This window comes from Hyperolius riggenbachi, chromosome 6, assembly GCF_040937935.1.
Source record: "Hyperolius riggenbachi isolate aHypRig1 chromosome 6, aHypRig1.pri, whole genome shotgun sequence".
Classification (NCBI taxonomy): domain Eukaryota; kingdom Metazoa; phylum Chordata; class Amphibia; order Anura; family Hyperoliidae; genus Hyperolius; species Hyperolius riggenbachi.
The window spans coordinates 100,667,882-100,694,559 of NC_090651.1; the positions used below are offsets into that span (position 1 = coordinate 100,667,882).

General features: G+C 44.6%; 1 protein-coding gene across 1 annotated transcript in view; it reads left to right on the forward strand.

Moving 5' to 3' along the window:
• Positions 1-26,678, forward strand: part of LOC137521025 (uncharacterized) — a 165,558-nt gene that overhangs the window by 134,888 nt on the left and 3,992 nt on the right. Inside the window, exons 10-15 of the mRNA XM_068239740.1 lie at positions 485-505; positions 4,203-4,241; positions 9,215-9,259; positions 11,396-11,434; positions 13,988-14,053; positions 19,236-19,298. Of these exons, the coding sequence (XP_068095841.1) occupies positions 485-505; positions 4,203-4,241; positions 9,215-9,259; positions 11,396-11,434; positions 13,988-14,053; positions 19,236-19,298 (273 nt within the window). The remainder of the gene's footprint in view (positions 1-484; positions 506-4,202; positions 4,242-9,214; positions 9,260-11,395; positions 11,435-13,987; positions 14,054-19,235; positions 19,299-26,678) is intronic.

The window sequence follows — 26,678 nt, forward strand, 5'->3', positions numbered from 1 at the left end:
TTTTTTTTCTTTTGCATTGTATATGAAAAATCGCCTACAGCATGAGAAAATATAGAACAGGCTGTCAATTTTTTTTCACGCATACAATTTCATGCAAAAAGTTTAATGAAATGGAAAGTAGCTCATTCACAATCATACTTTTTTTGTATACAAATGCGAAAATTGCACAAATGGAAACCTAGCCTTATGTGTGGTGAATTTTGCACTTCCAAGTCCTCACTTCGCACTTCCGGTAATGATCCGATCAACAGTCCGTCGTTGTGCAGTCGCCATATGTAAACGTGCACCGACGCTGTTCACTTATAGCTAATTGCAGTCTAGCGTGTGTATGGAGATTTAAATGACTGTGTTCATTGTATAAGATAATACAGAGCGAAGAATTTCCGTAATTTACAGTTCTTATGTCATTTTAATTTTTTTCTGTAACTGTTTGTTAAGGTTCATGCAATTTAATCATGCGTCATTTTAAAATTTTGTCTTTCAGATTTTACAAAATTCTGTAAAGGTAAAGCTAACCATTTAAATATTTCTACTTTATTTGTATTTTAATGCCCCGACTGGTTAACTATTGATCAATTTTGGATGGTTTATTGATGAACAGTGTGATTGGAAATTTTGGAAAATCTCTGCAAATGAGGAGGGACAGAATTTGCAAGAGATCGATGGCCACAAAATATTGGCCTGCACTGAGGGCCTGCCTGAGCCCACAAACACAGTTGTGTCTTCTTTTCAGCAACACATTAATGTTAGGGCTCCTTTCCATATAACGTGCTTTCATGCGCGCTTGTGGAAACGTGATCGCAGGGACAGCAGACAGTGCACAGACTGCACTGTCTGCCGTTTCCATGCATGCGCAGTGATTCATTGCTGAATAGCCACGTATGGTTTGCTACATTACGGGGCGCTTCAGCCCACAATCCCATTCAGTATAATAAATGGGATTGCAAGCCCCGCCCCCCGTCGGGAGTGACGATCAGAGGGGCTCTGCACTGCATGAAAAAGAACCCTTACAGATGCAGAAAAGCGGACAGAAGCGGACACATCTGCGTTAGTGGGCTTAGGCCTCTTCTCCACTTGCAAAGCTGGTAACGGTGGTGACGCAGGGCTCTGCGTTGCATCAAGATTCTCCCAGATGGGCTTGCGACCCCATTCATTTGTAATCAATGGGATTACTGCAGAAATGTACCAAAATGCATGTAACCACGCATTGCGATTCTGCGGTGAATCACAATGCATCTATGGAAACATCAGACAGTGCAGTCTATGCACTTTTGAAGTCCCTGCGATTGTGCATTGTGCTGCGTTTCCAAAAGCCCGGCTGAAATCATGCAGTTGGAAATGAGTCCTTAGCATTACAATGCTGGTGACACCATTGAGGGCCTATTCACACTAGGGCAGTGTGGTGCGCCAATTTACCGCATTCCTACCGCAGTGCACTGTAATTCTATGGGTTAAATCACATTGCCTGTGGTGGACTGTGCAGGAAGCTCCCTATCTAACGCGAGCGCATACCGACGTTACCATGTGGCTCCTGCGGAAACCTGCAGTGATCTGCAGCAGACTAGAAGTCATGTAAGTCTATGGCGACGCAGGTATTTTCAAAAATGGTGGCAGTGCGGCGTGCATGCGTGGAAGCATATTTTTATGTATATGTATATACACTTCTGTGCACTTCCGTATTTCCTAAACAGGAAGTGAGCACAATCGAGCATCACTTCCTGTTTGGCTGCTGGCCAGAAGAGGATTACCGCGTATTAACATGGTAATCCCTGAAGGCCTGTTTTTGAGCACCGCTGCCGCCAATTCGCTGTGTGAAACCGGCCTGATGCTTGATAGATGTAATGATCTGCTCAGCTGTCTGCACGGGCAGACAGCTGTTTGTCCATTCTTTAGGTCTGAGTCCTGTAGGTCTCTGAAAAAGAGACCTGTCTTCGCTTTGCAAGTTTCAGAGTTGCTGTGCTGGTGAGGAATTTGCATCTACTTGTCATGCAAATTGCCTAGCTGCTTCTTCTGATGGCTTGCAGTATAAATACCATTTGCTCCCAGAATTCCTGGCTGGTCATGATGGTTTGTTCCTCTCTCCTGGAGTATCAGCCTTGCTATTCTTTGCTAAAGATTATCTTAGAGTAATTCCTTGGGACTGCACTAGGCATCCCTTCTAGTGCAGTAAGGTTGTATTATCTGTATTTGCATTGTTCTGTCTCTCTCTTGCGATTGTCTTGTCGCCAGCGGCGGTCGACAGGAAATGGTTTTGTCTGTCTGGGAGTGTAGGCCAGAGCTGCGGTTGCTACTGGCTGCTCCATCTGTCTGGATCGCATTTGCCCTAGTGGTAGTGGCAGTGCTTCCTTCTGTATTCTGCCTTAGGGTTGCTAGCCAGAGCAGCGGTTGCTACTGGTAGCCCCATCTGTCCCTCTGTCTGGATCACATTCGCCCTAGTGGTAGTGGCAGTGCTTCCTTCTGTATTCTGCCTTAGGGGTGCTTACCAGAGCAGCGGTTGCTACTGGTAGCCCCATCTGTTTGTCTGTCTGGATCGCATCCGCTCTAGCGGTAGCAGCGGTGGTTCCTTCTGTATTCTGTCTGGGAGTGTAAGCCAGAGCTGCGGTTGCTTCTGGCTGCTCCTTCTGTCTGTCTTGTCTGGTACGAACGCTTGCTGTAGGCTCGGTTGAGGTTACCATTTAGCAAGCGGTCGCGTTCTCTATTTCGTGTTTGTGTTACATTGGTTAGTTAGGGTGGCACGCTTATCACTGGGCAACTAACGCGCGGTGATCGTGTCTTAAATGTGTTCGCTGTTGCGAATGAGTGCGGTGTTCGCGTTTAGCTAGCGTTTGTTATTTTCCTTGATGTTCTGATTGTTGTTGCTTGCTGTGCCTTTTGCTACTCTCGTGCTCTGTCCTGCTCGGTCTTGTGTCTGTTGGCAAGTGCCAGTCTTGCGATTGTATTCATACTTTGTTTCTGCTGATGTGTGTTCACCGTCGCTGGGTGGCGACTAGATTGGTGGACACACATTCATTTCTGTCTCTGTGCTCTCTCTCTTTAAGGGCTATCTTGCCCTGCATTGCTTCAACTTGTACAATTCCCATCTGGCATCTGTGGCCGTGCAGAGGCTGTGCTCGTCTGCACTCCACAGCTCCATCTGCCGGTGGGAATTGCTCTGTACAGGTGCATTGCACCCAAGCTGGGTTCTATCAAATTACACGGTGTGGAGGATTTCCGCAGTGTCAGCACGCATCTTGTGCGCTGACCACAGAAATAATTCCCCAATCATTACAATAGATTTCTGCTGAGATCTATCAAGATTGAGTTCATATTGGGGTATAGAGATAGATCACTATCCCATTAAATCCCAACCAGGGAGAGACCGATAAGCTCGGCATATTGGGCTGAAATTGACCAGTGTATACCCAGCATAAATTTATAGCTGTGTCCCAGTCTGACAGAAGTGGGTGCATCTCTCCAGTGTCAACAGAGAACAAATAAAACCTTTTCCTCTTGTCCCAGGACCAGGAAGTGAGGGTAACTGTCTCCACAGCTGGAACTCAGACAGCAGTAAGGCCTGGAACCCACCAGCAGTACATTACTAAGCCATTTCTGAGCGCTTGTGATTTTTTAAGCTGTTACTAATATTAGTGATCCCACTTGAGCTATGTGATTTATCACCCATAGCATTGCACTAGAAAGAGCATTTCAAATCACTAGCGCTTAGAAAAGGCTGCTAGAGGGTTTGAGCCCTAAAAATCGAAAACAGATCACAACCTCCTCCCACAGTATCCAAAAGTAAAATCTAATTGACTGAAATTATGGAGTTTGGTTAAACTGTTTATTGTAATCAGAATAATGGCGCCCATACACGGTACAATTAAAACATTCAATTTTACCATTTATTCGACCAAAACGATCAAAAAGAGTTAAAATTTAAAAGAATCCTTTTTTTTTAATTGAGAAAAAAACAAACGAGTATTCCGTTTTTTTCAATAAAAATCTGATGTTAGAAAAATCTGGGTTATTGTTTGTAAATATGGTACCGCCAAAAAGAATTTTTAAAAACTATTCGAACAAATGGTGTAATTGATCAAATTTCTCTGATCTGAAAAAAAAAAAAGATATATTGTACTGTGTATGGGCACCATAACTGGGACCATTTTAGAGTTTGAAATAAAAGCCACTCATTTAATCAATCATTTAATCTTTATTTTGGAATACAGAAACCACTGGGTGGCATCGCAGGATTGCTCAACTGTCAGGTATGAATAATGTGATGTGGTATTACACTGAAATTAACAAACCTGTCCCATGACAAAAAGGGACTATAATAACACTACAGCCAACAGGTGAGTAGCTGCAGTTGTCCTCAATACATTCCTGTGCAGCTGGGAAGCCCCTGGATATCTTGGGGATGTCTTTACAAGGAGGTGTTTATCATTATCCAGAACCTGCCACCTGAAATGATCTTCCAACAACACTCTGGATAGCAGTACCTCTGGGAGATGTCAGCAGGTTGCTGGAGGATTAAGGAAGAATTTCACAAAGTGCTAAATAATAAGTGCCTCTGTGCCAAATAATTATGTAAGGTAACATTTTAACAGTATGCTATGTCCCATAGTAATGTGTCTTTAACCTTTTTGGGACCTTGCTCATTGAAATCTATGCCCTGGTGGGGTGCTGGTATCCCTGCCAGGGCATAGATTTTAATCTGCTACAGCACACAGTCTCGGCGCCCCTGCCGTTCATGCCTTTTTTTTCGTTGCTGCAGCCCACTTGCTCTGCTGTCACAATGACAGCAGGGCTTCTGTAACTTGGAGAGGATTATTTATAGGCTCCTGACCTTGTAATTCCAGTGAGCCAATCCCAATAATCACATGTCTAAACAGGGAATGCATGGCTCTGGTCCTTACGGGGCCAGAACCATCCAGTCCCGAAAAGGGTAAACTTACCCAGAAAAAAACATCTATGGCTTCTGTAACTGTTCAACCAAGGATTGATTTCAATTTTTAGAGGGCATGGAGTACTCTATCAACCATATTGACATTTCTGCCTAACCTCACCTTATCTAACCTGGACTAAATGAAACGTAAAAGTCTACTCCTAAAAACACTGCACAGTAGAGTATTGCCTTCTTGAAACAGAAATAAAAGCGGGATTAAACTCCCCAAACTAAAATGTATTTACCCACTCTTAAGTACATAAAAGAATCTTTGAAAGCTTTCCCTGTGTCTAAAATTGTTTACTTTCAATGCAGAGAGCAGTACAAGTTTGTACTGCTCTGCTAATCGGCAAATGTAACCATTGCCTACTAGAAGCTCTCTGCCTGGTCTCTTCACTCTCTTCCTCTTTTTTTTTCTCCTGAAGTGATTCAGCCATTTTCGATTTCACGTAAATTCAGATTTCTGCCAATGCCAATTTCCAATTTTCCCTTTTTCCAATTTTCAGATTTCTGAGGAGTATTTTATTTCTCATTTTTTTGCATTTGAAAATGCAAAAAAAAAAAAGACAAAATAAAAAAAAAATCAGAAATCAGAAAAACAGTCTTGTGATTGGTCTAAAATTACCGTGGTAATCTGATTTTTGCGGAAAAATTCTGCCTTCTCTGATTGGTCCAATGCTTCCAAAGTCTGTGATTGGGCTACAATTACCGAGTTGCAATAAATCAAATTTCCCCGGAATTCCAATTTTCGATTTTTTAAATTTTAGAGGAGTATTGTATTTGTCAGTTTTTGTATCAGAGAATGCAAAAAATGACAAAAAACAAAATAGTCGGAAATCGTAAAAGCAGAACATAAATCTTGCGACACAAAAAAAACAACTCAGAAATCAGAAAAACAGTCTTGAAAATTGGTCTAAAATTATCGTGATAATCTGATTTTTGCAGAAAAATTCTGCATTCTCTCATTGGTGCAATGCTTCCGAGTTCTGGGATTGATTTTATTATATTACTCCCATGCAGCAGAAGCTACAATTAACAATCCTGCAAAGCAGTAGGGACATTTATGGTGAATTAGATGAGCTAATTTAATATTTATGTATGTTAGTGGTTGAGTCCTTGAGATATATTATTTCCCTTAGGCCTCTTTCCCAGAAACGGCTGAACTGCTGGCTTATTGAGCAGTTCAGCCACCCAGCTGCCCACCACAAGTGCCATTTGGCTGCAACTGCAAATACATGCAGCCGAATGGGAGCGTTCGGTAACACCGTGCATGTCACATTTGTTACGCGGCAGCAAAAAACATTGGATGCAATCACACGGGGAACTTTTCTTTTCACTACCTGTGCCGAGTACAAGCAAGCACCCGGATGCAGAGCCAGATTTGTGCTTTTCTCTACCCAAGGCCCACTGTCACCAACTGCCCCCCCCCCCCATATTTTTTCAAACACAAGTCCCTTGGTTCCTGCCCGGTCCATTCCGTTGCATCACTATCCTTCACTGAAAGATCACAAGTTGCGGCCCAGGTCACATATTCCATGGCTGAATGCTCCCAGCAGCAGAAGCCTGACTGTGGAAACACAAAGCCTGAGCTACGCATACACAGTAGCCCATGGTGGTCTAGTGAGCAGGCTTTTGGAGGGGGCAATGACACAACATAACAGACCAGAAAGAAAACCAGGGGACCTGTAAGGCTACAAGTGGCTACAAGTGGGAGTCCCAGGTAAGTAAAATAGAACTTTTCCCCTGTCTCAGGGATACTTCAAGGAAACAGATTTATACTTACCTGGGGCTTCTTCCAGCCCCCTGTAACATATGTGCTTGATTGCCGCCCTCCAGCGCAGTTGTGTGCCAAAGTGCATGTGTGGTTTCGGGAGGGCCCCGGATCGAAATCTCATTCTGCGCAAGCACAGTTACAGTGTTAGCGAACTGTGCAGAACACTCCCTGCCACAGGAGAGTGATTTGTCATGACCAGGACATGCACAATAAATGGGAAGAAGCAGACCATTAGGGGCCACAGGAAAAACAGAGTATGGGGACTGATTGGAAGCCCCCCATATAATGCCCTTTAAATTACATTTGGTTTCCATAGGGGAGGAAGGGACACAGAAACATCACCAGTATTGTCATTTTAAATAATGTCACACATGCAGACAATGTTCTGTTTACTTACTGTACAGCCTGAAGCAGAAAGCTGCACCCACCCTGAATGCTGGAGGGCTGGGTTTCTTTCAGTAGGGAAGGGGTCTCGATCGCATCGGCGCACTGGGACTCTCTCATGCATCCATCAGCCCCAGCGGCACCGCGAGACCTCCCATCCATTCCTGTCTCCAGGCTCAGGGCAGGCTTATGTGACGTCACGTAAGCATGTCACGTGACTTAAAACTGACAGCGGGCGCCGGGCAAAGAGATGCTGGATGCTTGGGACTCTGGGGCGAGAGGCTGGCAGCTGCAAGTTCACTTGCTCTCGCTCCAGCCCAGGCAGCTTCACTCCACCGCCAGCGCCGCACACATCTCCTCCTCAGTCCTCTATTCTATTAGCAGAAAACCACGACCGCCCACAGCTGACCTGTTGCTCTGCTCACACACAGTTACCAAGTGGGGCGGGCGGTACATTATGGAAGGTGACAAGTGCAGTTAACCTGTCACTCGCCCCACGAACTGCAACAAATTTTGGCGCCCTTGTCCTTGGCCTTGGAGGCCTTCCCACAAATCCGGCACTGCCCGGATGGTAGGCGGGAGCAGCTGACAGGAGGTGAATTTATCACTTCATCTGCTTGTAGAAAAGTGGACTCAGAGGTCTGATTCTGTAATAGAATATGCAGTGTTAAGGGGTTACCAGAACTGACATGTGACATGATGAGATAAACGTCTATGGACAGTGCCATTCCTGCACATACCAGGGGTGGATGCTGATATTGTAAGGAGAACAGAGGCGCCAACAGAATAAAATATATCTAAAAACTTTAAAATTCCTCAGGAGGCGGTGGTGGACTCATCTCCCTGAAGCAGACATGATACTGTCGGTTTTAGTACAAACACATTTATTAATATACTCCAACATACAGCGCAACGCGTTTCAGGCAGAGGTGCCTGGCTCTTCTACTGACCACATATGCTATTGCTCCGTTGTTATTGCCTGATGAAGCGGGATCAAACCTGTGAAACGCGTTGCATATTTGGAGTTCATAAATAAAATATATTGACTGTCTTTACTACAGTCGTTGTGTGTCTACTTGGAGGAGATAAGTCCACCACTGACTCCACTATTTACCAAGTATTTGATTTTTAAGTTCATTTAGCTTCCTTTTATCCTTTTGGCGCCTCTGTTCACCTGTACTGGAAACAATATTAGACTTGTGTCTCTGCTCCTAATGTTTTATTATTAGCTGTACTACACATACAAATCATTATATCATTTTTTTTTTCACTTCAGTGTCTCTTTAAAGGTTATTATGCAGAGAGGACTTTTGAGTTCAGGTCCGCTTTAAAGGGAACCAGAGGCCCCAGAAAAAAGATTTTATACATACCTGGGGCTTCCTCCAGCTCCATACGCACGGATCACTCCCACACCGCCGTCCTCCACTTCCTGTATCCGGCGTTACCGGGTCCCGTAGTGTCGGCCAGTCGGCCAGTCGGCGGCAGCACGCGGCCAATTGTCCGCATCACAGGGGCTCCCGGCATACCCTTACACGTGTGGCTGCATACTGCGCAGCCACACGCATAAGGGTATGGAGGGAGCCCCTGCTCATGTGGACAATTGGCCGCGTCCGCCGGAAGTGACGGGACCCAGTACCGGCGGATCCAGGAAGCAGAGGATGGCGGCGTGGGAGCGATGCAGGTTTATGGGGCTGGAAGAAGCCCCAGGTATGTATAAAATATTTTTTCTTTTATAAGTCCTTTTTCTTTTATAAGTCCGGCGTCTCTGGTTCCCTTTAAGACATTGGTTTAGAACAGATGAGAAATATAAAAGCTGTAAGCATGCGCCTATAATATGAATACAATATTACAGTGCAAGGTAAAGAGGTGTTCAGTAAAATTATCAAAGCAATAAGTCATTAAAGTGCTGACAGGATAAATGACTTTTATTAACATGAGGTGTTTTTTTGGGTCAAAGCCCACTTCATCAAGTAAAAATAGTCTACAATTTAATAGGATGAAAGAAAATTCAAAATCACAATGTTAGGCTAGAGATTAAACTCACAGTTAATGCATATGTTATATGAAAATGCAGTAACTTGTTATCATTCATACACATTGTAATCCTTGTTGTAATGTTTTTCCTTATTCCACAGGTTAACAATGGAAATATTAATTTGCAAACAGTTTCCGACCTCTTGGTAAGACTGACATAAAAACGTTTACAGTCGTTTTAGTTCAGCATTGATATCCTGTGCCTACAAACCACTAAGGCCTATGTTCACACTATCAGGCATCTATCCCTGGCTATCTATACTGAGGTACCTATTCCTGACTATCTATACTCAGGCATCTATTCCTGGCCATCTATACTGAGGTACCGATTTCTGACTATCTATACTGAGGCATCTATCCCTGGCTATCTATACTGAGGTACTGGTACCTATTCCTGCGTACATCAAAAAAGGGCATTGGGAAAAAAGGGCGCGTGGTGTAAATGATAAGCAGTTTTATCGTTTATAAAAATATTGTGTAGAATTTTGTTTACAAATAGTGTTTTAAGAATTTATAAATCATTAAATAATGTGTATGAAATCGGCAATTCTTAAAACGTTAATCTTCCCTGTTTCTAAACTGAAACTTATAATTACGTTTGTTAAAAACCCTCCCTGTGCCTATCCCTAACCCCTAGACCCCCTGGTGGTGCCTAAACCTAAGACCACCCTGGTGGTGCCTAAACCTAAGACCCCCCTGGTGGCGCCTAAACCTAAGACCCCCTATGGATAATAATGTTTTACAAACATTAACAAATAAAACATTTAAATAAAAAAATGTAAATAATTTTTTGGGATAATAATGTTTTATTAATGTTTTACAAATAGTGATTTAGTATCTTTATAAACGTTATTAGTCACGGGCTCATTTTGTAAAGTTAAATCATCACAAGCACAGTTATAAAACCTTAAAAATCTCCGGGCGCCGTTTGTAAAACGTTAATAATCTCCGGCGCCTTTTTTTCCCTGTTCGGCGCCCATTAAACGATATTCATAATGGGAGTGAATGGGGCGCTCTTTTTGTCCACTTGTCTCATGCGCCCAAATCTCCTGCTTCCCCTATTCCTGACTATCTATACTCAGTCATCTATCCCTGGCTATCTATACCGAGGTACCTATTCCTGAGTCCTGACTATCTATACTCAGGCATCTAATCCTGGCTATCTATACTGAGGCATCCAATCCTGGTTATCTATACTGAGGTACATATTACTGACTATCTATACTGAGGCATCTAATCCTTGCTATCTATGCTGAGGCATCTAATCCTGGCTATCTATACTGAGGTACCTATTCCTGACTATCTATACAGAGGCATCTAATCCTGGCTATCTATATTAAGGTACCTATTCCTGTCTATTTATAATGAGGCATCTAATCCTGGCTATCTATTCTGAGGTACCTATTCCTGTCCTATCTATACTAAGGCATCTAATCCTGGCTACCTATACTGGAGGCACCTACTCCTGGCTATTTAATGTAGGGTGAAGGGGCCCGCGTCCAAATTCAGTATCGGGGCCACAAGCTTTGTAGCTACACCACTGCATAATTATACATAAATATTTGCTTCAAATGCACTGGATGAGGTTTCATGTGACATACAGATTTATTGGCCTGGTGCACACCAGAGGAGTTTTTCTGAGCGTTTTGAGTTTTTAAATCTGCTGCTAATGTTATCCTATGTGTCTGTGCACACTGGAGCAATGAGGTTTTGTAAAAAAAAACCATAGCATTACATTGGGAAGAGATTTTAGAGGTTTCAAAAACTCTTCTCAATGTAATCCTATGGAGTTTTTTACAAAACCTCATTGCTCCAGTGTGCACAGACACATAGGGGAACATTAGCAGCAGATTTAAAAACTCAAAACGCTCAGAAAAACTCCTCTGGTGTGCACCAGGCCATATTCTTTACATCCCCAATCAACTTTCTTGTTATTCCCCCATCCATGTGCAATAGTGTCCTCCCATTCCATGTGCAGACCCCTTTTACATATATAACATTAATGTACAGTAGTTCCTCTCTTTCATGTACAGCTTTATATTGAAGCCTCCTAGTCCCTTTTATATTTGCAGCCTCCTCTTCCATATTCAACAAATTTTTGGGGAGGAGCTGCCCTTTTGGACAGGAGTTGCCCAAGGCCCAGGCCATTGTGGTCTGTTCAGAAATGTGTCCACGATTGCATTAGATGGAATTTATTCATGTATGGAAAATTGAAACGCTGTCATGTATTCATATTTGAAAAAGATTTCTAGTAACTAAAATATTTTATTATTTTGTTTCAGGTTCAGGGTGAATGCCTGCAAGTAGCACCTAACGTTTTGGTAAGATCTGTTAAATACTAACAAATATTGAATTTAACTGAATTTTTATTTAAAAAAATGTATGCTGGAAGAATTTCATTGACCAGTACAATTTGAGAGTATTATGAATTGAATGTATCATGAAGAATATTTTCAATGTCAAAAGAAAGGCTCATTTGCCCTCGAAAAATAGGGATTGACAATATGATATAAATAATTATGAACTGATGCTAAATTCCTGGCAATTTTAAGTAAATGTAACCTTAGAAGATGGGCCTATCAAGTTGCCCTGGTAGCAGCATTTGTCTTTTCAAGCTCCAGAAATGTGTATAAAATTTCAGCCTGGTATTATTTACATATTTTAAACAACACTTTAATAACTGTAATGAATGTAGCTTTCAGCCCAGTGTAAGCGGCAGCAGGAAATTTGGGCACTCACTAGCGGCCATATGCGCCCATTGAAATAGCGATATTAAGGGGAGATATTGGGTGCCAAAAAAAAACCCTCAATGCTTATGGCAGTGCCTGAAAAATGATGTTTTTGGGATTTTTCATGGCAATTGGCAGTTGGAGGGAGAAGGGGTTAAGGTTAGGCGTGGGGGTGGTGGTTAAGGTTAGGCATGAGGGGGGCGGTTAGGGTTAGGCGCCTGAAAGTGTGTCTGTGCAGGGGGGAGGGTTAAGGTTAGGCATCAGAAAGGGCGGTTAGGGTTAGGCATTGGAGCAGAGGATTCTATGTGAGAGTAAGGTAAGGTTTAGCTAGCTATAGTAAAATATCATTATTTAATACTGATATTTTATGATCCTTCTATACACTTGAATAGTAGAATATTTGTATATTTACCAATAATCTATTCTTGGCTTTCCTGGGTGCCCAAATTTCCAGGTGCCCTTTTATTACTTACACTGCTATGTTGTGAGTAGTATATGAACAACTCACTCCTCTCCCTACCTCATCCTCCCTCCTATTTATAACATATGACTTGTGGGTATCACATATTATTTCCCACTTATACTCATATTAAGTTAGTTTTACAGCCTAATTCATATTATTTCTGTTTTGTAAGATCTTGCAGCTATCATTTGCCTTCCGATCTTTGCATACAGGACAATGGGCTTGATTTACTAAGACAAATAGTATGCCTTATCAGAGTAGCATAGCGAGAGCTACAAACTTATGCCTGTTACTTGGCAATGACAAGAGCTCCACTCGTCCTGCCCTGAGCCCCTGCGGGTCCAATCATTTTAAAGGACATTATCCCCGCACTTTGATTGGCCCAATAGGCTGCCTGTGAATTTTCTTGTCAAGTGACGGACAAACTATTGAGCCAATAAAAGTGCAGGGATAATGTCCTTTAAAGTGATTGGACCCGCAGAGGCTCAGGGCAGGATGAGTGGAGATCTGGTGTGGTGTCTAGCTAGCTTATAGTATACTACCCATGTAGTGTATTGTATGGCTGCGTCACTGTGACATCCCCTCACTGCAACAATAAAGTGATTGACCGCACTGGACTTTAAAAAATTTAACCTGACATGTCTCACAAAGTATTTACATAAGATCACTGTCTTTGTAGTGCAGTGTTTTGCCCAGCCCCACACTGCGCAAGCAGCATATATTGTGACCTCCCCTCACCAGATATTGGGCCTAATTCATCAAGCTGCACTTCCTTAGTCATGTAAGGAAGGCACGCTCCTTACATGGCAGCGAGCGCTGCTATGTAAGGCGTGCATAGCGGTGCAGCTTAATTTGCTGCAGCAAATTAAGCTGCACCGCTTTAGCAGCGCAGCTTAACTACCTAACGACCACGTCACGCTAATGGGCATGACCGCAGTGGCAGCCCCAGGACCGCCTAATGCCAATTGGCGTCAAGTCCTGGGACCGGCTACTGCATCCGGGCGCGCATCTCCGCTTGGAAAGCAGAGCTCCGCTCCGCCTTCAGTCTCCCAGTGGCGATCAGCGCTCGAGAGACTGTTAGACGGCGAAACCGCCATCTTTATACTTAGTACAGTGTGTGACATGGCTGTCCCCTCCATTGGCTTATGAGTGATCAGCTGTCATAGGTTGAAGCCTATGACAGCCAATCACAGTGATTGGCTAGTGGGGGGAGGGAAGGCGGCTTGTAAAAAATAAATAAATAGTGAAATTTATTATAAAAATAAAGTAAATATTTACAAAAAAAATAAACATGTGAGGGGCGGTCAGACCCCACCAACAGAAAGCTCTGTTGTTGGGGAGAAAAGGGGGTGAATCACTTGTGTGCTGAGCTGTGCGGCCCTGCAGCAAAGCCTTAAAGCTGCAGTGGCCCATTTGTGGAAAAATGGCCTGGTCTTTAGGGGAGTTTAATACTGCGGTCCTCAAGTGGTTAATGAATCAGGCCCATTGTCACACAAAGCGTTTCACATCTTTCACACATACTTTCTAAGCTATCAGATAATATATTAAGAAATCTCCTCAGAAAGTAGTAGACCTTCAATGACATGTACTACTGTATAAATGTATGGCAATAAATCTTGTGAAATGTTAGTTTTACAAAAAGCATTCTGAGAGTAAAGAGTAATGCTGTGTCTCTTTTTCAGGGCCTTGATCCTACAATTACAAATTCTATCACCTCACTCGCTACGAATTTAGTGAAAAGCCTTCTGGTAAATTATTACTACTGTCTTTATTATTGCTTGCATTGTCACTTAGCCTTTCTTTTTTTATATTGCCTGCTTAATTCATAGGTTCCGTAAAGGACTTCCAATGCAAATTAAAAAATCTAATTTGTAACCTGGGGCTTCTTCCAACCCCGAGCAGCAGTCTCAGTCCCTCGCCACAGCCCCAGTCCTCCTCGGTGTCCCCACTGGCCACCTGAAATAATGACGACCCGCTGGCAAGGTCGACTCTTCTGCACCTGCGTGGCCACGAATACCCGCGACTTCACGTCATCTGCCACATACTATGCTTGCGCAATAGTTATGTGCAGGAGCAGTATGCGCCAGATGACATGGATACGCAGGCACGCAAAAGAGCCGACCCTGCCGGCGGGTCACCATTGTTGCAGGTGGCCAGCAGGGATACCAAAGAAAACCCGGGCTGCAGCAAGGGGGATGGAAGAAGCTCCAGGTAAGTACAAATTAGATGTTTTTATTTCAACCATGTTAATAACAGTTTAGTCAGGCAGGGACTGGTCTTAGGCCAGCAGGTAGGTAGGTGATCCACTCCAGATATTCTGCTGATGTTGCTCCATCAGGGTCTGCTGAAAACTGTCACACCTGCACTTGTGTTTGCTGCTCCCCAATACCACCAGCTAGTATACTGGATAAACTTAGCTTTTTGGATAACTTCCCTGTAGCTGCTTGTTTCTTTCAAAATTTCAGGGATCATTACACAGGAATTCATCAGCCACAACAAAACCACTCAGGCAGATAACTTTGCTTTCCTAACATGCCACGGCAATGCACACTGTGATCAGCAAAGTAGGAGGAAGGGCATGTTCCAGTGAAAGCTATAGGTAAGAGGGTGGTCGGAGAGTATAAAGGTGCGTACACACATGCGACTATAGTCATTTGTAATGATCGTTCCCCGATCTTTACCAACGACGATCGTTACAAAAAATGAACCACCGACTATTAAGGCAAACGGCGAACGAGCCAAATCGCTACAAAATCTCGGCAGATTTTAACCAACGACGATCGTTTGCAAAAGTAGTACATCGTTGGAAACGGTAGTTCGTACTAGGCTTGACATGCGCATTTCACTATTTCTCTGTGAAACCTCTCATTTTTATGCGCAGGCGCAATAGTTGCTTTACGTGATGTAACATTTGTTCTAACGATCAGATCGTTACACACCTTTTAAAACTATCTTTACTTAGGTTGTTCTTTTATCAATTAAAAGGTCGTTCGTCGTTCTCAACGAACGATCGTTGTCGCATGTGTGTACGTAGCATTAGACACATAAGGAGCACTATAAAGGGGGAGCTACAAAGGAGACATTATACTGGAGGCACTATACAAGAGGCATTACAGTGGACAATACAAGATGCTCTACAGAGAGGATCCTATGCACAAAGCTGCACTAAAGGCACTAAATAGAGGACATTATATAGAAAGCACAATGCAGTGAGCACTAAGTAGAAACAAAATAAAGAGGGCACTCTACTGCTGACACTACAATGGTATACAATTCAGGGGATGCTATACAAAAAGCACTACAGAGAAAGGTCATAATAGAGGTCACTATACAGGTGACCCTTAGCAGTATACATGGGGCAGTAAACAGGAGCTAATACAAAGGGGACACTACAGGAGGCACTATATAAAACAAGGGGCTCTTAAAAAGGGTTACTATACATTCTATACAGGGAGAATATACATGGGCCACTACAAGAGGACCTATATAGGAAGGACTATGGAGTTGCCTTATGCTGAGCATAATATACAGGGGGTGCTCACAGGAGGAAGCAGGCAGGCCCCCATGAAATGCGTTGTCAGTGCTTGAATAAACTATTCTTCAGGAGAGGTAAGACCAACACTGCCTTTCCTTTTTAGACTTTTTTTTTTAAACAAATTTTATAGACATTGGACGCCTCCGCCACTTATTTTGTCAGTTTACACACTTCTGTAGGAAGGTAGTCGTTTTTTAGCTGTTATCCTGATAAACTTTTAAGGTAGCGGGGATGGTTAATTTCCCACAGGCTCTGAGGCTGGTCTTGTAACCTTGCATTGTGAGCAGAGGTGCAATTACCAATAATGGGGCCCCCAGCAATACACTCTAATGGGGCCCATCCATGTTCACACTATTTCCCTTGCCTCGGTGACCCTCACACAGCCTGGGGGCCCATCTTACAGCTCATAAAACAAGTGTGGCCATCATAATCTTCACACCCATAACAAGTAAAGCCACAAAACACCTGATCTGTAGGATGGACTCCTTTATTGGAACAAGGGAAGGTCAGTGTAACGATTGTTGTCAGCACACAGAGTATTTCTGATTATTGGTGATCTGCAGTATCACCAATAATACAGATGCTATACCCGATTATGTGTGATCTGCAAAATTACCAATAATACCAGTATAGCTTGACACAGGATACCTAATGTGGTAAAGTGTTTGGTGCAACAGTAAGAAAAGGTTATCTCCCGAGGAGCGGGAGATACAGACTCTACTGCAGTCAGTGGACCCCTGAGGTGCAGGTGGCCACTGACTGTGCTGAAGCTGACCTCCTCAAGCAGAGGAGAGACAGACTGTACTACAGCCAAGGATTCCCTGATGGATTGGGAATCAGACTGTACTGCAGCCAAGGATTCCCTGATGGACTGGGAATCAGACTGTACTGCAGCCAGTGGACTCCTATGGGGTAGAGCCCCCTGACTGAACTGCAAAAAGGACTTCCTGAGGAGCAGGTAGCCCTTGCAGCTAATTGACACCTGTAGAGTTAGTGTCACGAGTAGTACAGTAAGGCCGATCACTCAAGGGATAAGTGACAGTCAGAAGGGTCAGACAGGCCAGGTCGGCAACACACGAGTAGACAAAGTACAGAGACAGTAGGCTGATTCGGTAACCGGGTACAGGCAAGGTTGGCAACTGGTAGACAGATGGGCAGAGGTACCGAATCAGTAAACAGGAGAGTGGTCAGGAAAGCCAGAGATCATAACAGGTAACAGTATCACAATATCCTAGACTTAGGTGTGAGGTCCTTGGTCTCAACACCTGGGAACTAGTCTAGAATATAACAGTAGCAACACAGCAATCTCTTAGTCTTAGGTGTGAGGTCCTTTGTCTCAACACCTGGGAACTAGTCTAGAGTATAACAGTAGCAACACAGCAATCTCCTAATCTTAGGTGTGAGGTCCTTGGTCTCAACACCTGGGAACTAGTCTAGTAGATAACAATACAATATTACAATAGAAGCTAACAGCGGAATCTGACTAAGTGTGAATTCTCAGCTCCGGCTGGTTCAAACACACTGTAAGATCTGACTGAGGTCTGAGTGCTCACACGTGAGTATTCGCAATGACAGACAACCTGCAATTAACAGGCAAGTCCTATATATACCTGCAGCGCCGCCCCAGCCACTCAGCCAATCCGGAGCCTAGCTGGGATGAGCTGATTGGCCTGATCAGCTGATTCCCCTTCTGCTGGCATAAAGGTCCTGTCGCCTGGCGCGCGCGCGTAGCTCTCCATCTGTGTGCACTAGAAGGAGCAGGCGAACCAGTGACATGTTGCTGCACGGCAGAGGCCGCCGGCTGGAACGCGGAGATAGCCGCCCTGCCGCTTGCCCGCGCGGCGGTATCTCCGATATTCATTACAGTCAGTAGTTGGGGCAGAGGCGGCATTAGAGTATGCGGGGCCTGGGGCGAGTGTCATATGCGGGGCCTAGAGACACAGATATGCTGTGGATACACATACACACACACTCACACTCACAAACACACACACACACACGTATGCTGTGGATACACACACACACACGCACAGATCTGCTGTAGAGACATACACTCTGTATAGGTTAGATAGGTAGGTGCCTACTGTATAGGTTAGATAGGTAGGTGCCCGCAGTATAGGTTAGATAGGTAGGTGCCCCAGTATAGGTTAGCTAGGTAAGTAGCCCCAGTGTAGGTTAGGTAGGTAGGTAGGTGCCTCCAGTGTAGGTTAGATAGGTAGGTGCCTGCAGTATAGGATAGATAAATAGATAGATAGATAGATAGATAGATAGATAGATAGATGCCCCCAGCATAGGTTAAATAGGTAGGTACCCCCAATATAGGTAAGGTAGGTGCCTGCAGTATAGGTTAGATAGGTAAGTGCCTCCAGTGTGGGTTAGATAGGTAAGTGCCTCCAGTGTGGGTTAGATAGGTAAGTGCCTCCAATGTGGGTTAGATAAGTAGGTGTCTGCAGTATAGGTTAGATAGGTAGGTGACTGCAGTATAGATTTAATAGGTAGGTGCCTACAGTATAGATTATATAGGAAGGTGCCTGCAGTATAGATTATATAGGTAGGTGCCTGCAGTATAGATAAGATAGGTAGGTGCCTCCAGTATAGGTTAGATAGGTAGGTGCCCCACAGTACAGGTTAAATAGGTAGGTTTCCCGAGTAAAGGTTAGATAGGTAAGTGGTCGCAGCGGTGGGGAGAGTGGGCATAGTAGTTAAAACTCACCTTTCTTCCGCCGATCCCCGCAGCTTATATCTCCTTCATGTCCCGGCATCTGTCATATTGGTAACAGTGCCCCCCTGTGGTGACATGCGGTCACGTCATCACAGGGGGCGCTGTTACCAATACGTCAGATGCCAGAACAGGAAGGAGATAGAGGCTGCGGGGGGAGCGGTGGAAGAAAGGTGAGTTTTAACTACTATGCCTACTCTCCCCACCGTGCAGAGGGTACGGGGCCTCTTTGGGCACGGGGTCTGGGGCGATTGTCCCATTTGCCCCCCTCCCCCAAATGCTGCCTCTGAGTTAGGGCCCCCTCAAAGCTTTGCCCCCCTGCAGTTGCTGGGGCTGCTTCCCCCTAGTTACACCCCTTATTGTAAATATAATGACTTATTAGAATGATACCATCATTCAGCCATACCGCACCATTGGGCTCCTGGCCCCTCTTTTTTCTTAGATGATCCCTCCTGGGGTTTCAGTAACCACCAGGAATTATCTTCATACACTTAATACACAGTATTAATATTCATATATTTATTAATATACAAGTTACTCTATATAGGAAACACTAGAAGAGGAGTTCCATATAGGAATGGTAGCATAGCTAACACTGGCCATAGACTGGTGGTGACACGTTTATGTACAGGAGAAACAATGCAACTTATGTTTGTGTCTAAATCTTCTTTTACAGGACACAGTTACAGGGCTCACTAACAGCGTTACAGGGCTCGTTGGCGGCATTGCATGTCCTTTGGTAAGGTGTCAGCTGCTTCTTTATTTCTTCATCTTCCCAGGTGTAATACTGCTAGTGCACACAGGCTTCTGATATCAATTTGCTTTCACTTTACATGAAGATTACCATAAGTTCATACCCTAGCTATACCGGTAAATGGAAAATAGAGATCAAATTAAACTGAACTGACCTCAAATGTAAAGCCAGGTACACGTTTTTAAACTTTTTTTTTCCCCTTAAACAAATGTGAGCTATTGTTTGGGTGTTTAGCTTAGGAACGAGGCTGTCTAGAAACACCTCTCATTTGCCATTTGCCAGCTGAGACATCTGTTCTGAGCTGCTCCTTAAAGCAAACTTGTATGAAATACTGTGATCAAACTAATAACACTGCCAGCAGGGCCTTGCAGAGGGTCCTTAAGTGGGGGGTGCTCAAATTTAAAAAAGAGGCCTCACCCCCCTCACACAAAAAATGCACAGTAGTACCTACAAGTGGTGGGGGACCTTCCCCCCAGCCCCTTTGCCCTGCAGTGACATGTGACCTTCACCCATGTCCCCCCAGGTTCTCAAACTGTCCAAAACCATACCCCTGAGTACCTCCACTTGATGCATACTTTCAGTCACAGAAGTGCTGGCTGCATTCAATGGTGTGGAGTCAGTCGGACCTGTCACTGGTGGCCGCACATTCTCCCCCTCCTCATTTCTGGCTAGGGGGTACTGGTTGTCATGTGGGTGCTGAATGCAGATGCTGGGTGCCATGTGGGTTCTGAGGGGGGTATACTGGATGTCATGTGGGTACTGGGTGCAGGTACTGGGTGTAACATGGGTGTGAATACTTGGTGCCATGCCTGTACTAGGTGCTGGCTATGGGTGGGCATTGGATGCCACATGTGTTCTAAATACAGGTACTTTGGGTGTGGGTAGTGGTTAAGTGGGTGCTTCGTGCAGATTGTGGGTGCCATGTGGAGGCTGTATGCAGGTGTGAGTACTGGGTTCAATGTTAGGCCTGGGTGTCATGTGAGTACTGGGTGCAAACTACGGGGGAAAGGGGTGTGGGTGGATGTTGGGAGAAGAAGAGATCAGAAGACATCAGTGTGGGTGCTGCAGAAAGGGGAAGTAATTGGGGATGCTGGGGGATGGAGAGGTCAGTTTAGGTGCTGAGGGAGGTCACTATGGGTGCTGCTGGGGACAAGAAGGGTGCCATTGGGGGAGGGAGAGGTCACTGTGGGGTCTGGGGGAGGCAGGATCACTGAAGTGCTAATGCTGGGGAGGGAGAGGTCAGTATGGGTCCTAGGTGGAAGGAGAGGTCACTGTGGGTGCTAGGTGGATGGAGAGGTCACTGTGGGTGCTAGGCGGAGGGAGAGGTCACTGTGGGTGCTGGGTGGAGGGAGAGGTCACTGTGGGTGCTGGGGGAGGTAGAGGTCACTGTGGTTGATAGGTGGAGGGAGAGGTCACTGTGGGTGCTAGGCGGAGGGAGAGGTCACTGTGGGTGCTGGGGGAGGTAGAGGTCACTGTGGGTGCTAGGTGGAGGGAGAGGTCACTGTGGGTACTGGGGTAGGTCGAGGTTATTATGGGTCTATGGAGGTCAGTATGCCACACTAGGATTCCTGTCCAGGCCTTTTCACTTGAAAGTGTCCCAGGCAGGGGAGGAGCTTCCCATGGGTGGGCGGGGCTTATCAATGTTTGGGCGGAGCTTATTTTGCACGGCTAGAGGTGTCTTTTTGAAGATTTTTAAAAAGGGGGTGCCTGGGCCCCCAGAGCACCCCCCTCTGCATGTGCCTGACTGCCAGATTACAGGTATCTTACGGTGAGTATATATTGCTGCAACATGAGTTGTATTGGGCGAAAGATGATGCTGATAGTTAAAATATTGAGGTTAAAAGGGAAAAAAGGAAATGCTGGCACAGCAAGCCGTCTACCATCCAGGGAGGAGGGGGGAGGAGAAAGGCAACACAATCCAATGCATAAGGGTATGTGTCAAGCGCCATGCATTCTCAGCGTGCTCAGGCCAAAGTGGTTTGTAGACATGGAGGAAAGAGGAAACAAAGCGCCGGCACTGCTATCAAACACATTTATTCATGGCAGGGTGAATAAAAACGCATATGTCCATGCAAGAATTTGTATAAAACAACACATACCGTTGGTATCAATTGGGAGGAGCGGTGGGTGCAAAAGGTGGTGGTGGTGCGGTGCCTGACGGCCGTTTCGCGCTATTTGCGCTTCTACGGAGGCTGCATGCAGGTACTGGCGCGGGCAGGCTTATATAGTATCTCCAAGTCTGCCTGCGGTGATTCGCCGCCATTCGCGCCGTCCCCCTGAACATCACTACAAGCCTCCGCATTGGCTGCATTAGCCGCTCATGTGAGCGGAAGCAGCTGGAGGCTTAGTGACGTCGGGTAATCTCCTGCTACGGTGGCCTGCGTGGGAGACACTCTATTAGGTCTCCCAGGCAACGTTTGCGAAGCCAGGCCAATAATGCAGTCAAGGAGATTATACTGCCATCTTGTGGCCAAAATAAGTAATGCAGCTGAAAGCTGCAAAGTGCATATTTGTGCAAAAATACAACCAATTGAGAGACTACAAAGTCATATTGGAATTGCAAAAAGTGACTTATGCTAATTATTAAAGTGCGAACACTAGTGTCCCTTGTTAAAGTGCAGAGTGCATATTTGTGAACCTAATTTGTGTTATAAAATTGGGTATCAAAACTTAAAATTGAACCTCAGGATCAAGAATTGGGAAAATTGTGTGCATGTGACAGAATTGGTGATAACAGCATCATCATATACAAATATCATATAGTGAATCAAACAGGGACCCTGTTCTTAGTGCAAATATGCTCTATTAAATTGGTACCGACTTAAGTGATGGAAGGGGTATGGGAAACTATTAAAAACACAAAACAAGGGGGAGCAATGTGCTTATTGCTACATGTTCACCCCTCTTGGAAAGGCCATACCGAGAAAGAAGGAGGCAATAAATCTCGGTACTTATATATTACATATTGCTAATAAATGGCTCTAAGGAGCATGGGGGCCAGTCGTTGAAGGGCACAAACCTAGTGGGTAACCTAGGTGCCAATGCTGCCAACAGCATTATAAAGGCAGCAGCAGGGCACATCAAGGAAATTGGCATACATAGGGGACTTTAATGCAGCATGGATTCCTCGGGGACTAGGTGTAGGGTGGAAGGGAGGACAGGGGCGGGAAGGAGAAGGGGGGGGGGGGAAGGGACGGAATCACAGGGGAAGGGAAAGATTGGGGAAAGGGAGTGGGAAGGGAAGGGATAGGGGCAGGGCAGGGGAAAAGGGGGGGGAAAGAAAGGGAGGGGACGGGGGCCGACCTGGCAGGCGGATGGAAGGGGATAGGCGGGAAGAGGAATTGCCCTATGGTGTATACACACAATAAGGAATAGATAATCAACTAATACATTTTCTGTATGTGTCTCATGCCCCTGAAAAGGAAAGAAGTAACACAAATGGTCAGGGATCCAAGAAACATGAGAGGTCTGTGTGGTCGTTCATTCCAAGTGGGCCCATGGCGTCAGTCCTCAATATCATGCGAGCCTCTTCTCTTTTCAACTTTCTCTCCCTATTTCCACCACGTCTTAAAGGTGGTACTTGTAACAATCCAGCAAAGGTTAACTTCGTGGGGTCTGCCTGATGGGCCTCTCTCATGTGTGCAATCACCCGAGTGGAGCCTTTACCTGACTCAATCGAGTGGAAATGTTCACGGAACCTCCTATTGAGGGATCTGGTTGTTTCCCCTATGTAAAACCTACCGCAAGGGCACCACAATGCATATACGGAAAAACACGTCTGACAAGTAAAAAAGTCTCGCACGCTGCGGCGCAATGGGCCCACCTGGTACTGTGAGCCAATAGCCATGAATTCACACGATACGCACCGTCCACATCTGTGGTTCCCCTGTGGCAGATGAACATGTAGCAATAAGCACATTGCTCCCCCTTGTTTTGTGTTTTTAATAGTTTCCCATACCCCTTCCATCACTTAAGTCGGTACCAATTTAATAGAGCATATTTGCACTAAGAACAGGGTCCCTGTTTGATTCACTATATGATATTTGTATATGATGATGCTGTTATCACCAATTCTGTCACATGCACACAATTTTCCCAATTCTTGATCCTGAGGTTCAATTTTAAGTTTTGATACCCAATTTTATAACACAAATTAGGTTCACAAATATGCACTCTGCACTTTAACAAGGGACACTAGTGTTCGCACTTTAATAATTAGCATAAGTCACTTTTTGCAATTCCAATATGACTTTGTAGTCTCTCAATTGGTTGTATTTTTGCACAAATATGCACTTTGCAGCTTTCAGCTGCATTACTTATTTTGGCCACAAGATGGCAGTATAATCTCCTTGACTGCATTATTGGCCTGGCTTCGCAAACGTTGCCTGGGAGACCTAATAGAGTGTCTCCCACGCAGGCCACCGTAGCAGGAGATTACCCGACGTCACTAAGCCTCCAGCTGCTTCCGCTCACATGAGCGGCTAATGCAGCCAATGCGGAGGCTTGTAGTGATGTTCAGGGGGACGGCGCGAATGGCGGCGAATCACCGCAGGCAGACTTGGAGATACTATATAAGCCTGCCCGCGCCAGTACCTGCATGCAGCCTCCGTAGAAGCGCAAATAGCGCGAAACGGCCGTCAGGCACCGCACCACCACCACCTTTTGCACCCACCGCTCCTCCCAATTGATACCAACGGTATGTGTTGTTTTATACAAATTCTTGCATGGACATATGCGTTTTTATTCACCCTGCCATGAATAAATGTGTTTGATAGCAGTGCCGGCGCTTTGTTTCCTCTTTCCTCCATGTGTAGTTAAAATATTGGTAATGTAATATTACCAATATTTTACTATAGACTGACCTGGGCTCACACTAACCCTCCCTCCTAATGCCCAACACTTATATCCCCTAATAATACACAACACTAACATCCCCATCTAATTCAAAAAACTTATATCCCTCCTAATGCACAACTCTAACATCCCCTTCTAATGCCTGGCACTAACATTCCCTCCTAATGTTCAAAACTAACATCCCCACCTAATGCACAACATTAACATTCCCTCCTAATGCCCAAAACTTATATCCCTTCCTAATGCACAACACTAACATCCCCTCCAAATGCCTACCATTATGCCCCTCCTAATGTGTACAGCCCTTTGTAGGGCACCAGGACTGGAGCATGTCTCTCAGGAAGCATTCAGCAAGCTAGGATGATCTGTCTCATCATGGCAGCCCCTTCCCATTATACAGGGGCACTGGCCAGTGTTCCTTTCTGTGATTGGGTGCCAGGGCTTAGGCTGGGATTGATTGGCTCAATGAGGTCAGGTGGGGCTGGCCAGGGTTCCCCTCTGTGATTGGTTGCTGGGGCTTCTGCTGGGAGCCCTCTGATTGGCTCCCATGACGTCCTGGACCTCATACAGTATTTCAATGGTCGGATATCCGCATAGCCCAGCCAACTAACTGCAGATAGCTATCCAGATTTGGCCAACTATCTGGAATCCGAAATCTGATCTGGATAGGTCTAAAAAGGTCGGATATCCGGGTTACCCGGATATCCGGAATTTGGATGAGCATCCCTGTTAGGGGATACTGCCTTTTTTTCAATGCGTTTTTTTGAATGCAGCCATGCTCACCAGGCAAAATCCTTACAGCAATAACGGGCTATAGTGCATCTTTAGGACATTTGGATTCTTCATAGGCCAAGCCCTGCAGCCGACTGTTTGACAGTCTAGTTAAAGCAAAATTTGGGCTAGCACCATCTACCACTCAATATAATCTTATAGTATCATGATCTGGGTGTGCAGAAAGGAACCAAATATGATGAGACCAAAAACAAGAACAGTAGTTCCCTAAAAAACCGCACCACTCCATAAGTAATCAATAAACCACATCTTTATTCAAAAAATGATTAAAACCACTTAAAAACACATCTGAGACGCCATATAATAACAATGTAAAGCAATATGAGATAATGGCAACAAACTCCACCAAATAGCAATTCATATACAATGTAGTAATAACCAATAGATATTGATTTATATATATAGCATAGGTAGCAACAGCAAGTTGTGCAGTGACAAAACCACAGAGATTAAAAAGTGAAACAGTGCAAAATAGAGGTAAAGTGCATAGTGCAGGAGAAAAGGCGTAGAAACCGCCAGTAGATAGTGCATGAAAAAGTGATGAGTGCAAAGGTAGGCTGAATACCTAACCAACGTAATGAAAAGAGCTGGAGCTTACCAAAGCAAAAGTTAATGGAGCATGAGGGAATGGCGTCCAGGAACAGCCGTCGCGATTCGCCGCTATCAAAGTACTGCGGCTTCCACTGGGCTCAAGTGGAAGCCGCAGTACTTTGATAGCGGCGAATCGCGACGGCTGTTCCTGGACGCCATTCCCTCATGCTCCATTAACTTTTGTATTCAGCCTACCTTTGCACTCATCACTTTTTCATGCACTATCTACTGGCGGTTTCTACGCCTTTTCTCCTGCACTATGCACTTTACCTCTATTTTGCACTGTTTCACTTTTTAATCTCTGTGGTTTTGTCACTGCACAACTTGCTGTTGCTACCTATGCTATATATATAAATCAATATCTATTGGTTATTACTACATTGTATATGAATTGCTATTTGGTGGAGTTTGTTGCCATTATCTCATATTGCTTTACATTGTTATTATATGGCGTCTCAGATGTTTTTTTAAGTGGTTTTAATCATTTTTTGAATAAAGATGTGGTTTATTGATTACTTATGGAGTGGTGCGGTTTTTTAGGGAACTACTGTTCTTGTTTTTGTTTGACAGTCTAGTGTCAGAGTCACAGGAGTCAAAAGATGCTGATGCTGAATTCTTAAAGGAAGCTTAAAGAGGAACTCCAGTGAAAATAATTTAATAAAAAAAAGTGCTTCATTTTTACAATAATTATGTATAAATGATTTAGTCAGTGTTTGCTCATTGTAAAATCTTTCCTCTCCCAGATTCACATTCTGACATGTATTACATGGTGACATTGTTACTGTGGGCAAGTTATGTAGCTGTTTCTAGCTGCTCTGGCTGTTACAGACAGCTTTAAACAGCCATTTCCTGTCTGTGAACATTGTTACATTGTGGCAGTTTGCCCAGAGTACCGCGGTATTCAGAGCCTCTTGTGGGAGGGGTTTCAGCACAAAATTAGTCACACAGCGCCCCCTGATGGTCTGTTTGTGAAAATCATTGTATTTCTCATGTAAAAGGGGGTATCAGCTACTGATTGGGATAAAGTTCAATTCTTGGTTGGAGTTTCTCTTTAAGTGACATGATGTAACATGATGAGATAGACATGTGTAAGTAACGGGTGTAACTAGAAATCACCTCCTGCGAGAC